The following is a 15,546-nucleotide window of genomic DNA, read 5'->3' on the forward strand; positions in this document are numbered from 1 at the left end:
CCTCCCAAAGTGCTGGGATTACAGGCGTGAACCACCACACCCAGCATCTTTAATGGTGACAATAAGTTTTTATTCTTAAAAATTATAAGGGCCAGGCATGGTGACTCATTCCATCTAGATTTAGATGGAATCTAGACACACACAAAAAAAAATATACAAAAAAATTAGCTGAGTGTGGTGGTGTGCACTTGTAGTCCCAGCTACTAGCAGGCTGAGGTGGGAGGATCACTTGAGCTCAGAAGGTCAAGGCTACAAAGAGCCAAGATTGTGCCACTGCACTCCATCCTGGGTGACAAAGTGGGATCCTGTCTCCAAAAAAAAAAAACTTACATGAAGAAGGGACATGACTACCAACATTGCAGAAATAAAAGGACTTATAAAAGAACACTATGAACAATTGTATGGCAACAAATTAGAAAATCTAGATGGAATGAACAAATTATTAGAAAAACACAAAGTTCTGAAACTGATTCGACAAGAAAAACTTAATAAACCTATAACACATGAAGTGACTGAAAACTTCCCACATTAAAAAAAAAAAAAAAAGCCCAGGCTGAGAGGCTTTATTCACAAATGCTACCAGATGTTAAAAAAAAAAAAAACTAATTCTTCATAAACTCTTCCAAAAAACAGAAGACTAAGAATCACTTCCCAACTAATTCTGTGAGGCCAATATTAGTTTGATACTACAACCAGTGCTCTGGTTTCTCTTCAGAAAGAAAAAGTATTTTGCCTTTTACCAAAACCAAATATCGTAAGAAATTGCAAACCAATATCCCTTAAAAATATTAATGCAAAACCCTGAACAAAATACTAATAAACTGAATGCAGCAACATATAGAGAGGATTTTACACCATGACCAAGAGGGATTTATCACAGGAATGTAAAATCAATTTAACATCCAAAAATGTATTAATACACTACATTAACAGAATAAAGGATAAAAACCACATGATCACCTCAATAGAAGCAGAAAAGGCATTTGAGAAAATTCAACACCTTTTCATGATAGAAAACACTCAACAAACTAGGAACAGAAAGGAACTTTCTTAATCTGATAAAGGGAATCCACAACTAACATCAAACTTAAGGGTAAAAGATTGAATGCTTCTCCATTAGATCAAGAACAATTCAAGAAGGTCCACTTTTACTACTTCTGTTCAACACAGTATTGGAGCTTCCACTCGTGGAAATCAGGTAAGCAGAATAAGTAGGTAAAAGACATCTAAATTGGAAAAGAAACTTATTTGCAGATGACATGATCCTGCATATAGTAAAGCCTAAGGAATTCATAGACAGACAGACACACACACACACAATTAGAACAAAATGAGTTCAGAAAGGTCACTGGATTAAAAACAAAAATCAACATACAGAAATCAATCATATTCCATGCATTAGCAATGAATTACAAAAAATGAAATTAGGAGAACAATTCTCACAAAAGCATCACAAAGAATAAACTACTGTGCACTACAGACCAAATGGACCTAATAGATATTTACAGACAGTTTCATCCAAAAGCCACAGAATATATATTCTTCTCTCCAGCACGTGGATCATTCTCAAGGATAGACCAATATGTTGGGCCACAAAACAGGTCTTTAAAAATTTTTTTAATGAAATTATATCAAGTATATTCTCTGACCACAATGGAATAAAACTAGAAATCAATAACAAGAGAAATTTTGGAAACTATACAAACACATGTAAATTAAACAATATGCTGCTGGCCAGGCACGGTGGTTCACACCTGTAATCTCAACACTTTAGGTGGCCAAGGTGAGAAATCACTTGAGCACCTGAGCCCAGGAGTTTGAGACCAATTTGAGCAATGGAGGGAGATCCTAACTTAAAAAAAAAAAAAAAAAAGAACAACAACAACAACAAAATGATTGGGCATGGTGGCTCACACCTGTAATCCCAGCACTTTGGGAGGCTGAGGCGGGTAGATCACTTGAGGTCAGGAGTTTGAGACCAGCCTAGTTAACAAGGTGAAACCACATCTCTACTAAAAATACAAAAATTAGCCAGGCGTGGTGGTGTGCACCTGTAGTCGCAGCTACTTGGGAGGCTGAGGCTGGAGAATTGCTTGAACCCAGGAGGTGGAGGATGCAGTGAGCTGAGATGGCATCATTGCACTCCAGGCTGGGTGGCAGCAAGACTCCATCTCAAAAAAAAAAAAAAAAAAAAAAAATTAGCCAGGCATGGTGGTGCACCTGTGATCCCCATTACTCCAGAGGTTGAGGTAGAAGGACTTTTTTTTTTCTTTTTTTTTTTTTTTTTGAGACAGAGTTTCACTCTTGTTGCCCAGGTTGGAGTGCAATGGCACGATCTCAGCTCACTGTAACCTCTGCCTCCCAGGTTCTAGCAATTAATTATCCTGCCTCAGCCTCCCAAGTAGCTGGGATTACAGGCATGCACCAAAACACCCAGCTAATTTTGTATTTTTAGTAGAGACGGGGTTTCTCCATCTTGGTCAGGCTGGTCTCGAACTCCCAACCTCAGGTGATCCCCCCTGCCTCGGCCTCCCAAAGTGCTGGGATTATGGGCATGAGCCACCACGCCCGGCTGGTGGGATGACTGTTTGAGCCTGGGAGGTCAAGGCTCCAGTGATCTGTGATAGTGCCACTATATTCCAGCCTGGGTGACAGAGTGAGACTCTATCTAAAAAAAATAAACAAGCAAACAAAACCAATATGCTCCTAAATGAAACAAATGAAAACAGAAACACAACATACCAAAACCTATGGGAAACAGCAAAAGCCGTACTAACAGGAAAGTTTATAGCTATAAGCACCTATATCAAAAAAGTAGAACTTCATATAATCTAACAATGCATCTTAAAAAACTAGAAAAGCAAGAGCATACCAAATGCAAAATTAGTAGAAGGAAAGAAATAATGAAGATCAGAGCAGAAATAAATGAAATCGAAACAAAGAAAACAATACAAAAGATTAATGAAAGGTTGGTTTTTTTGAAAAGATAAATAGAATTGACAAATTTTTAGTCAGACTAAGAAAAAGAGAAGACCCAGATACATAAAGTCAGAGATGAAAAAGGAGATATTACAATCAATACCACAGTAATTCAAAAAATTGTTAAAGGCTACTATGACCAAATATATATGCCAATAAATTAGAAAACTTAGAAGAAATGAATAAATTCCTGGACACATACAACCTACCAAGATTGAACCATGAAGAAATCCAAAACCTGAACAAACCAATAACAAGCAATAAGAGCGAAGCCATAATAAAAAGTCTCCCAGTAAAGAAAAGCCCAGAACCTGATGGCTTCACTGCTAAATTTTACCAAACATTTAAAGAAGAACTAATACCAAACCCTACTCAAACTATTCCATAAAATAGAGGAGGAAATATTTCCAAACACATTCCATGAGGCTGGTAGTACCAATACCAAAACCAGACAAAGACACATCAAAAAAATGAAAACTATAGGCCAATATCCCTGATGAACACTATACAAAAATCCTTAACAAAATATTAGCAAGCCAAATTCAACAACACATTAAAAAGATCATTCATCATGACCAAGTGGGATTTAACCCAGGGATGCAAAGGATGGTTCAACATATGTAAATGAATCAATGTGACACATCGTATCAACAAGATGAAGGACAAACACCATATGATCAGGCCAGGCGTGGTGGCTCACGCCTGTAATCCCAACACTGTGGGAGGCCGGGTTGGGCGGATACACAACAAAATACCAGTCATCCTTAAAAAAGGAGAAAATCTTTAAGATAATGAGAAATACTTAAGATAATATCCTCCATGTTCATCTCTATTGTCACAAATGGTCCATGCCACAAATGACAACAGAGATGAACCTGGAGGACATTATCTTAGGTGAAATAAACCAAGCACAGAAAGATAAATGCTGCATGATCTCATTTATATGTAGAATCTCAAAAAGTTGAACTCACAGAGGTAGAGAGTGGAATGGTGGTTACCAGGGGCTGGGGGTGGCAGGGAGGCAGGGGTGGTATGGAAAGATACTTGTTAAAGGACACAACATTTCAGTTAAGTAAGAGAAGTAAGTTCAGGATATCTTTTACGCAAAATGTTGACTGTAGTTAATAACGTATTATATTCTTGAAGACTGCTCAGAGAGTAGATTTAAGTCTTTGCATCATAAAAAAAAATAAGTATGAAAGGTAATGCATATGTTGGTGAGCTTGATTTAGCCATTCCACAATGTACACATACTTATTGAGACAGAGTCTCACTCTGTTGCCCAGGCTGGAATTCAGTGGTGAGGTCTCGGCTCACTGCAACCTCTGCCTCCCAGGGTCAAGCAATTCTCGTGCTTCGGCCTCCCAAGTAGCTGGCATCGCAGGTGTGTGCTACCACAGCTGGCTAATTTTTATATTTTTAGTAGAGATGGGGTTTCACCATGTTGGCCAGGCTGTTCGCAAACTCCTGACCTCACGTGATCCACCTGCCTCAGCCTCCCAAAGTGCTGGGATTGCAGGCAGGCGTGAGCTATCGTGCCCGGCCCACAACGTATACATACTTCAAAACAACATGTTGTACATGATAAATATATACAGTTTTTGTCAATTAAAAAATAATTTTAGGCCAGGCACAGTGGCTCACACCTGTAATCCCAGCACTTTAGGAGGCCAAGGCAGGAGGAGTGCTTGAAGCCAGGAGTTTGAGACCAGCCTGGGGAACAAAGAAAGATCCCGTCTCAACTTTTAAATAAGAAATAAAGTTAAAAAGTAATAATTTTAATTTTTTTTTTTTTTTGAGACAAGGCCTCGCTCTGTCCCCCAGGCTGAAATACAGTGGCATGATCATGGATCATTGCAGCCTCGATCTCCCAGGCTCAAGCAGTCCTCCCACCTCAGCCTCCCAAGTAGCTGGGACTATAGGTGTGCACCATCGCACCTGGCTAACTTTTTAAATTTTTTGTAGAGATGGGGTCTCACTATGTTGCCTGAGCTGGTCTCGAACCCTTGGGCTCAAGTGATCCTCCAGCCTTGGCCTTCCAAAGTGCCGGGATTACAGGCATTAGCCACAGTATCTGGCTAATATTTAGAAAATAGAACTATTTTCTAAAAAGGAAGAAATAAAAGACACTCAACATCATTATCCCTAGGGAACTGCAAATCAAAACTTCCACTAGGATGGCTAAAATAAAAAAGACAAATCAAAATAGATGTTGGCAAGGACATGGAAAATTGGAATCCTAATTAATTACTGGTGGGAATGTAAAATAGTACAGCGCTTTGGAAAACCATTTGGCAGTTCCTCAAAATGTTAAACATGGAGTTACCCTGACAACCAGCAATTCCACTCCCAGGTATATACCCAACATAAATGAAAACATATGTTCACACAAAAACTTGTACATGAATGTTCATAGCAGCAGTATCCATAGCAGCCAAAAGGTGGAAACAATCCACATGTCTATCAACTGATGAACAAATAAACAAAATGTGGTATATTCATACAATGGAATATTGTTCAGCCACAAAAGCCATGAAGTACTGATTCATGCTATAACATGGATGGACTTTGACAACATTATGCTAAATGAAAGAAGTCAGCACAAAAGACCACATAGCATATGAAGGTATTTATATGAAAAGTGCAGAAAAGGCAAATCCACAAAGACAGAAAGTGGTTGCTAGAGCATCAGGGAAGGTGGAAATGGGGAGTGACTGTTAATGGATATGGGGTTTCTTTTTGGGGTGATGAAAAAGCCTAAAATTAGATAGTGGTGATGATTGCTCAGCTCTGTGAGTATACTAAAAACTGATCTGTGCACTTTAAAAGGGCGAAATGTATGGTGCATAAATTATATGTCAATAAAACTTTTATTTAGAAAATTACATAAAGTCACACCATCTTTTTTTAGTTCTTCCCTAAGATTAGATTTCAAAAATTACATAGATACAAAGAAACAAAATACCATATTTTTTAAAAATGTAATACTAAACATCACTAAGAAAACGCTAGTTGGAAATCAGTCAAGGCTCTGGTAAAATGCCATACCTTGCCACACTGCTTGTAGGAAATTCCCTTTTGCTGACAGTATTCATAGAGAAGGGCTGCACCTTGTACACATAATTTGGCTTTCAGAGACTCAGGTTTATAATAAATTCCACTATGTATGACACCACTGTTATGTCCAGTCTGGTGAACAGCTACAGAATAAGACAAACAGGGTATAAGAGTAAGTACGTGATTCATACAAAACATAAGAGGTAAGAGAACAAACTAATAGTTGAAGCTATTAGAGACCACATCATGTAAAATTCTGCCTGAATTCGTTCAGATAACTGGTAGCTTCTTCTCACAGCCATCCCTGGTATCCATGTTGCATCCCTCCAGTCCGTCTCTTGATTTAAACTACAACTTTGGTGCACAAACTTACCTCTCATTACCAGCACACCACTTCAGGGGCCCACTATGTCTCTTTGCACTCTGCCTTGGGGCCTCTGCTAACTTTTTTAGAGAAAGGCACAGGGTGCTCAACATCACCAGCAGCAATCCTCAACCAGTAGGGACAGGAGCTGACGGATACGTGAGCACAATCCTGGGAGACATTATACTGCTCCTCAGAGGTTCCGGTGGAATCGAGCTCACCACAGCAATCTTGATGTGTTCTCATGTCTTTTCCTCCCTCCCTGTCTTACTTTCCTCACCCCCTCACTCCTGTTTCCTCAGATAACATCTCAAATAAATAACCTATAAACATGTCCTCTGTGTCCCACACTGCGCTTTAACCTCTCAAATAAATAACCTATAGCCATGTCCTTGTCCCACACTCTGCTTTTAGAACACAAACTAAGATACTAACATTGACATTCAGCATGAAAGATTCAGAACAGACAAAATAAGCAGATGCCCAAGTAAGCCCAAAGAACAACTTTGATTATATACATACCTAAATCTTTCTCCTTTTCCAGAACACCAATAGAAAGTGATGGATGTCGCAGGATGAGTGCTCTGGCAGAGGCAAGCCCCACAATTCCGCCACCAATGATGACTATATCAAACGAGCTTCAAAAGAAAGTCATCTTTAAAGTAATGCATATTTACAGTAGACCTCACCAAACTTCACATGCATAATATTCATCATCAATGGACAATTAAACTATTAATTTGTAATCATTAAAATGTACTGGGCAGCCAGGCGTGGTGGCTCATGCCTGTAATCCCAGCATTTTGGGAGGCCAAGGCGGGCGGATCACGAGGTCAAGAGCTCGAGACCATCCTGGCCAACATAGTGAAACCCCAACTTTACTAAACATACAAAAATTAGCTGGGCGTGGTGGCGCACACCTGTAGTCCCAGTTACTCAGGAGGCTGAGGCAGGAGAATCACTTGAACCTGGGAAGCGGAGGGTGTAGTGAGCCAAGATTGCACCACTGCACTCCAGCCTGGTGACAGAGCAAGTCACCATCTCAAAAAAAAAAAAAAAGAAAAAAAAAAAGTATTGGGCCCTGTGCTATTTGGTTTCACATGTATTTAAAAAAAAAAAAAAAACCCTTAAAAGTTATACAAATCAAAGCTGGGTGTGATGGCTCATGCCGGTAATCCCAGCACTTTGGGAGGCCAAGGCAGGTGGATCACTTGAGGTTAGGAGTTCAAGACCAGCTTGGCCAACATGGTAGAACCCCATCTTTACTAAAAATACAAAAATTAGCTGGGTGTGGTGGCAGGCACCTGTAATCCCAACTACTCGGGAGGCTAAGGCTGGAGAATCGCTTGAACCTGGGAGGCGGAGGTTGCAATGAGTCGAGGTCATGCCACTGCACTCCAGCCTGAAAGACAGACCAGACCCTGTTTCAAAAAAAAAAAAAAGTTATACGCATTAAAAAAAAAAACCCTCAAAAGTTATACACATCGCTGGTCAGCAGGGTAATCAACTACAGCTTACTGGCAGGCAGGATAGCTGGTTGCCCAATCTGCTCTATATTTCCATAGCACAGCAGCCGGGCTGGTTACATAAGTGACTGCAGTCATGCATTGCTTAACCATAGAGATAGGTTCTAAGAAATGCATTGCTAGGTGATTTCATTGTGCAACATCACAGAATGTACTTACACAAACCTAGATGATATAGCTTACTGTACACCTAGGCTATATGGTATAGCCTATTGCTCCTAGACTACAAGCCTGTACAGCAGGTTACTATATTGAATACTGCAGGCAACTGTAACACAATGGTAAGTATCTGTGCATCTAAAAATGTGTAAATATAAAAAAAGGTACAGAAAAAAACAGGTATTATAATCTTTGGTATCACCATTGTACATGCAGTCTGTGGTTGACCAAAACGTTGTTATGCAGTGCATGAGTATACTTTGTGTTAAGCATAGTCATGCTTCTACTACTTATCCTTTTAAAATTCCAATGTAGTATTCTTGACAATGCGTTAGCACATTAAAGCTTTAACACTTTAGTGTGCAAGAATTTTTACATGTTTTTGAGAAGGAAACAACTCTGAGAAAATAAACCTTGGGGCAATAATTGGTCCAGAAATGGGCTTAGGAACCACAATCTTTGCCATGGCAAACCCTGATTATACAACCATTTACAAAATTTAGAACAGGCATGTATAATTTATATAACTCTGCAATTAGAAGCTTAAAAGATTACCTTTAACACTAACCTGATGGTCAACAAATATGGATCTTCTAGGAACAGTAGACAGAGGGAAATTTCAAGAGATTAGGGCCTTTCTTTGAAAAGTGACCTAAGTTTCAATTTCAAAATCCTTAGCAAAGCACATAAATTTTATTAGAATTGTTACCACATCTATGGCTATATCTGGAACCAGAAACAGATACCTGGACAACTAGGAACTAACATGTAAGCTTGATAAATCAAATCCTACATCTTAAATTAATTTGGGGGTCATAAGTGGATAAAGTTCCCTCGGTCAGAGCATAAGCCTCATAACTTAAACAGGGAGAACCTCCAGGTGATGCTCGGCAGGTGGTTCTCCTGCAGCAGCTTTAGATTGGATAAAATGGTTGTCAAGGATAGTGAATGACACCTCATTTAAAAAGAGAGGGTATAAAAAGAGCAGCACAAGCAAAATGGGATTCTGGGTCCACTACATTAATACTAGTTATTGGCAAATGCTTACAGTGGTCAACTAAAAAATTACTAATATGATCAGAGTGTATTTGGAAGTCCAAGCCTTTAAACAGGTTTTTAAAAACATAAGTTCAGTAGATAAAAGGTATCTTTTATCTAGCCATTGACCCTTTACACAACTGTCACAATAAACAGATGTTTTATGGATTCTAAAATATCCTGGCTTTGAAGAATTCCAGAAGAATAACTATTGTTAAGATAGGCTTTTTATTTTTCAAAACCTCTATAATCTTCCACTAACGTAGGTGTTCAAAACATTTACAAATACTTAAGATATTTGTATGTGTATTACTTAATCGTATTTTATACATAGTCACCCCTCAATACCCACAAGGGATTGGTTTCAGGACTCCCATGGATACCATGGGAAATCCGCATATGTTCAAGTCTTTTCTATGAAATGGCACAGTATTTGCATATAATCTACACACATTCTCCAATATACTTTAAGTCATCTCTGGATTACTTACAGTACATAGTACCATGTAAATGCTATGTGAATAGTTGTTATACTGTATTTTAAATTGTGTTATTTTTTATAGTTTTTTCCAAATATTTTGATCCATAGTTGATTGAATCTGCAGATGCAGAACCCACAAAAATGAGGACCGACTGTTTTGACCGACTGTTTTTTTTTGTTTTGTTTTGTTTTTTGATGAGACGGAGTCTGGCTCTGTCACCAGGTTGGAGTGCAGTGGCATAATCTCGGCTCATTGCAACCTCCAGCTCCTGGGTTCAAGTGATTCTCCTGCCTCAGCCTCCTGAGTAGCTGGGACTACAGGTGTGCGCCACCAGGCCCAGCTAATTTTTGTATGTTTAGTAGAGACGGGTTTCACCATGTTGGCCAGGATGGTCTTGATCTCTTGACCTCGTGATCCGCCCGCCTTGGCCTCCCAAAATGCTGGGATTACAGGCATAAGCCACCGTATCTGGCTGTATTTTTTTAATTTATCAAGTTGATATCCACATCAATTACATGGCTGTGTGTGTATAAGAGAGACAACTTTCACACTGTTTTTGTTTCTTACTTTCAAGTTCAACTATGATACTTTGCTTTGCCTTCAAGCCTCACTTTTCTGTAAAAGGTAGCATAACCTTGGCACTTACACAGGTGGTTTTGACTTCCATAATAATGTTCTCATCCTTGCTGCCTTTTGTTTTTTGGGTTTTTTGTTTTTGTTTTTTTGTTTTTTTTTTTTGTTTTTTTTTTTTAGACGGAGGCTAGTGATTGAATGTTGATGTTCTAAAAGTTGACTCTGGCTGCTGTGTGTTGGTGGATGGGGGTAGTAGAGTGGGAGACCAGTAATAGTGATTACTTGTGAGTCATGTAGACAGTTCTTTTGGGAAGCTTTTCTTAAGGTAAGAAAAAGCAGGGCTAGTGTAAGTTTTGTTTATACTGAAAATGTTTAAAAAAATTTTGGAGTCAGGGTCTCACTCTGTTGCCCACACTGGAGTGGAGCGGCATGATCTCGGCTCACTGCAACTTCCCACTCCCAGGTTCAAGCGGTTCTCCTGCCTCAGCCTCCCTAGTAGCTGAGATTATAGGTGAACACCACCATGCTGGGGTAGTTTTTGTATTTTTAGTAGAGACAAGGTTTCACCATGTTGGTCAGGCTGGTCTCAAACTCCTGACCTCAGGTGATCCAATTGCCTCAGCCTCCCCAAATGCTGGGAATACAGGCATGAGCCACTGCACATGGCCCCTTGCTGCCTTTTGATAATTATAACACAAAAGCTTTTGGGGAGGTAGACCTTCCACTTAGAATTATTACCTTGGTACAGATTCCCAGCCAATATATTGTTTTTGCAGATTATATTACAACCATGAATAAACTCTTCTTATTTTCAAACATAAAACTATCATACTGAATATGCTTTTTCCAACTACATGTGCCACCCTTCACTCCCCCTCCTCAAATCTGAAGAATCACTGTTTTATCCAGTGACACAAAATCATTGAAATATGTTTCACAAACTAAAGCACAAATCTCCAAGCATCCACTACGGAGAACGATGAACAGAACAACAGTCACAGATGAACACTGGAGGACAGGTGCAGGCTAAGCTAACCATGGAGGCTGAAAGGGACATCTTTCTCTACAACTCACTTCATCTCAAGTTAACCCCAATGAATGGTTTAACAGATAATTGTCTTAATCTTTTTATGGAAAAGTTCATACCTACACAAAGTTAGACAAAATAGTTCAATGAAGCCCCATATATACATCACCCAGCTTCACTAATTATCAACTCACAGCAAATCTGGCTTCTTCTAAACTCTATTTCATCCTCTCCTGTAGTATACTATTTTGGTGCAAATATTAAACATCACATTATTTCATCTGTAAATATTTCAGTGTTATTTCTAAAAGGCATCTCTAAAAACACACACTACCATTATAGTTAAAAACATTAACACGAATTTTTTTATATCACCAAATATTCACTTTAAAATTTTCAGGAAAAAATAGGACAAAATCTTGGAACTTAGAGTTGACATCAAAAACATGATCCATAAAAGAAAAAAATAGATAAAATGGACTTTATTAAAACGTAAAACTTTTGCTCTGCAAAGGACTCTGTTAAGAGGATAAAAAACTAAGAGATTGGGAAAAAAAATACTAGGAACTGCATACCTCCCAAAGGACTCATACATAAAAGAACTCTCGAAACAAGCCATTTAGAAAATAGGCAGGCCAGGCACGATGGCTCACGCCTTTAATCCCAGTACTTTGGGAGACCACAGCGGGCAGATCACCTGAGGTCGGGAGTTTGAGACCAGCCATGACAACATGGAGAAACCCCATTTCTGCCAAAAATACAAAATTAGCCAGGAATGGTGGCGCATGCCTGTAATCCCAGCTGCTCGGGAGGCTGAGGCAGGAAGATTGCTTGAATCCAGCAGGCAGAGGTTGTGGTGAGCCGAGATCACGCCACTGCACTCCAGCCTGGGCAACAAGAGCAGAACTCCTTCTCCAAAAAAAAAAAACAAAAAGTGGGCAAAAGATATTAACAAACATTTCATCAAACAAGACAGATACACAGATGGCAAAGAAGCACATGAAAAGATGTTCAATACCATTAGTCACTGCATTGTTCAAACACCATTGCATCAGAGAAATGTAAATAAAAACCACAATATCACTACATCTCTATCAGAATGGCTAAAATTTAAAAAGTGATAACCCCAAATGCTGGTGAGAATGAAGGGAAACTGGATTACTCACACATAGCTGGTGGGAATGTAAAATAATACAGCCACTCTGAAAGAGTATGGCAGTTTCTTAAAAAAAAAAAAAACTAAACATGGACTTACTACATGACTCAGCAACTGCATTCTTGGGCATTTATTCTAGAGAAATGAAAACTTTTGTTCATACAAACGCCTGAACATGAATGTTCATAGTAGCTTTATTCATAATAGCCAAAAACTGGAAGCAGCTCAGATGTTTTTCAACTAATGTTAAATGGTTAAACTGTGATGTATCCATACCATGGAATTCTATTCAACAATTTTGAAAAACCCGCTATCAATACAGGCGACACCTTGGATGGATCTTAAGGACATTATGCTGTGCGAAAAAAGCCGGTCTCCAAAGGCTTGTTTTGAGAGTTCTTTATGTATTTTATGTAATAGTCCTTTGGGAGATATGCAGTTGCTGGTATTTTTTCCCAATCTCTTGGTAGTTTTTTCATCCTCTTAACAGTCTTTTGCAGAGCAAAAGTTTTTCATTTTGATGAAGTCCATTTTGTCCATTTTTTTCTTTTAGAGATCACGCTTTTGATGTCATCTCAAGGTCCAAAGATTTTGTCCTTTTTCTAAAAGTTTTATAGTAAATATTTGGTGATATAAAAAATTTCAGGCAGGGTGCAGTGGCTCATGCCTATAACCCTAACACTTTGGGAGGCTGAGGCGGATGGATCACCTGAGGTGAGTTTTGAGACCAGCCTGGCCAACATGGTGAAACCCCATCTCTACTCAAAATACAAAATTAGCTGGGCGTGGTGGCACATGCCTGTAATCCCAGCTACTCGGGAGGCTGAGGCAGGAGAATCACTTCAACCCAGGAGACAGAGGTTGCAAAGAGGCGTGATCATGCCATTGCACTCTAGCCTGGGTGACAGAGCGAGACTCTGTGTAAAAAAAAAAAAAAAAAAAAAAAAATTTAGATTCACAGTTGCCAAGAGTTAGGAATAATGGAGAGGAAGGTGTGAATATAAAGAGATAGGTAACACAACAGATAACCTTGTGGCAACAGAATTTTTTTATATCACCTTTTTTTTTTTTTTTTTTTTTTTTTTAAGAGAGTCTTGCTCTGTTGTCCACGCTTCAGTGCAGTGGTGTAACCATAGGTCACCACACCTTCAACCTCCTGGGCTCAGGTGATCCTCCTGCCTCAGCTCCACAAGGACTACAGGAGCAAGCCACCACACCTGGCTAATTATTTTTTAATTTTTGTGTAGAGCAGGGGTTTTGCTGTCTCCCTTTGTTGCCCAGGCTAGTCTCCAACTCAGGCTCAACCGATCCTCCCAACTCGGCCTCCTAAAGTGCTGGGATTATAGGCCTGAGCCACCATGCCTGGCCACATTTTCATATCTTAATTGAGGTGGTAGTTACACAAATTAATACATATGATTAAACTGCATAGAACTACACACACACACACACACACGAATACATGTAAAACTGATGAAAGCTGAACAATGTCCATGGATTTTGCCAATATCAATTTCCTGGTTTTGATATTGTACTACAGTTATATAAGACGTTTTCATTAGGGTAAATGGGGTGAAGGGTACATGGGATCTCTTTGTACTGTTTATTTAATTTTATTTTTTATTTTGTAGAGATGGGATCTCATATTTTGCCCAGGCTGGTCTCAAACTCCTGGGCTCAAGTGATCCTCCTGCCTCAGCCTCCCAAAGCACTGGGATTACAGGCCTGAGTCACCATGCTTGGCCTGTACTATTTTTGCAACTTCCAATGGATCTATAATTATTTCAAAATAAAAGTATAGGTCAGGCACAGTGGCTTACACCTGTACTGTCAGCCCTTTGGGGGGCTGAAGAGGGAGGTTCACTTGAGGTCAGGGGTTCGAGACCAGCCTGGGCGACGTCTCTACAAAAAATAGGAAAATAATTAGCTGCCTGTGGTCCCAGCTTCTGGAGGGCAGGAAGAGTTGGGGAGGGGGGCTGAGGCGGGAGGATCACTTGAGCCCAAGAGGGTGGAGGCTGCGTTATGATTGTGCCACTGCAAACCAGCCTTGGCAACAGAGTGAGACCCTGACTCCAAAAATTGTTTTAAAAAACATTTTAAGTATAAACAAAACTTTCACTAGCCCTACTTTTCTTTCCTTAAGAAAAGCTTCCCAAAAGAACTGTCTACATGCCCCACAAAAAATCACAATCACTATTACTGGTCTCCCACTCTACTCCCCTCATCCACCAACACGCAGCAGCCAGTCAACTTTTACAACATCAACATTTAATCGCTAGTCTCTTCTTTCTTTCTTTTTTTGCGGGACAGAGTCTCGCTCTGTTGCCCAGGCTAGAGTGCAATGGCGCGATCTCGACTCACTGCAACCTCCGCCTCCCACGTTCGAGCGATTCTCCTGCCTAAGGCTCCCGAGTAACTGGGATTACAGGGGCTCACCAACACGCCAGGCTAATTTTTAAAATATTTTTAGTAGAGACGGGGTTTTGCCATGTTGGTTAGGCTGGTCTCCAACTTCTGACCTCAGGCGATCCGCCCGCCTCGGCCTCCCAAAGTGTAGCCTCTTCTTAAAACCCTTTTAAATAGTTTCCCGTGGCTCTTAGAATAAAAGTTAACGTGTGGTTAAAATAAAATAAAAACCTTGCTGTGATGTAGTCCTTCTCCCGGGTCATTCCACACCATCTGTCTTCCACTAAGCTTCAGTCACACTCATATGGCCCACCTTCTAGTCCTCAAAATAGCCAAAACCTCTCCAAGCCTTACAGCCTTCACACAAACTGTTTCTTCTACAGAGGGCAGAGAAAGACAGTGGTTTCGAAAGTCACGTCCAAACTATAAATCACAGGACACTGAATTCTGCGGGCTTTGATTAGCATAAGAGCTGCTTCCGATGGGGGAAACTCTATGCGGGGTGTGCCAGGAACTGATTTAAGACTGTATTCAGATCTTCCAAGCAACGCCAAAGACGCCAGCTAATAAACAGCATATTTGATTGCTTACACTGTGTGCTAGGTCCTTTTATCCTTCAAACGACCACCTACAGGAGACGCTAAGGTCCCATTCACGACTGAGCTCTTAAGGAGGTTAAGTAGCCCAGAGTTCAACAGCAAGTGAACGGGTTGCTCAAAGCCAGAGCTACTCTTGACCTCTACTCTATACACTGCCTTTCCTCCAGCCCGTAAATACAA

The 15,546-nt window shown here is 39.9% G+C and overlaps 1 protein-coding gene across 1 annotated transcript in view; it reads right to left on the reverse strand.

The window, feature by feature from the left end:
* Positions 1-15,546, reverse strand: part of L2HGDH (L-2-hydroxyglutarate dehydrogenase) — a 70,795-nt gene that overhangs the window by 54,863 nt on the left and 386 nt on the right. Inside the window, exons 2-3 of the mRNA XM_001099959.5 lie at positions 6,923-7,038; positions 6,028-6,179 (exon numbers count right to left, since the gene is read on the reverse strand). Coding sequence (XP_001099959.1) covers positions 6,028-6,179; positions 6,923-7,038 — 268 coding nt within the window. The remainder of the gene's footprint in view (positions 1-6,027; positions 6,180-6,922; positions 7,039-15,546) is intronic.

This window comes from Macaca mulatta, chromosome 7, assembly GCF_049350105.2.
Source record: "Macaca mulatta isolate MMU2019108-1 chromosome 7, T2T-MMU8v2.0, whole genome shotgun sequence".
In the NCBI taxonomy this organism is placed as follows: domain Eukaryota; kingdom Metazoa; phylum Chordata; class Mammalia; order Primates; family Cercopithecidae; genus Macaca; species Macaca mulatta.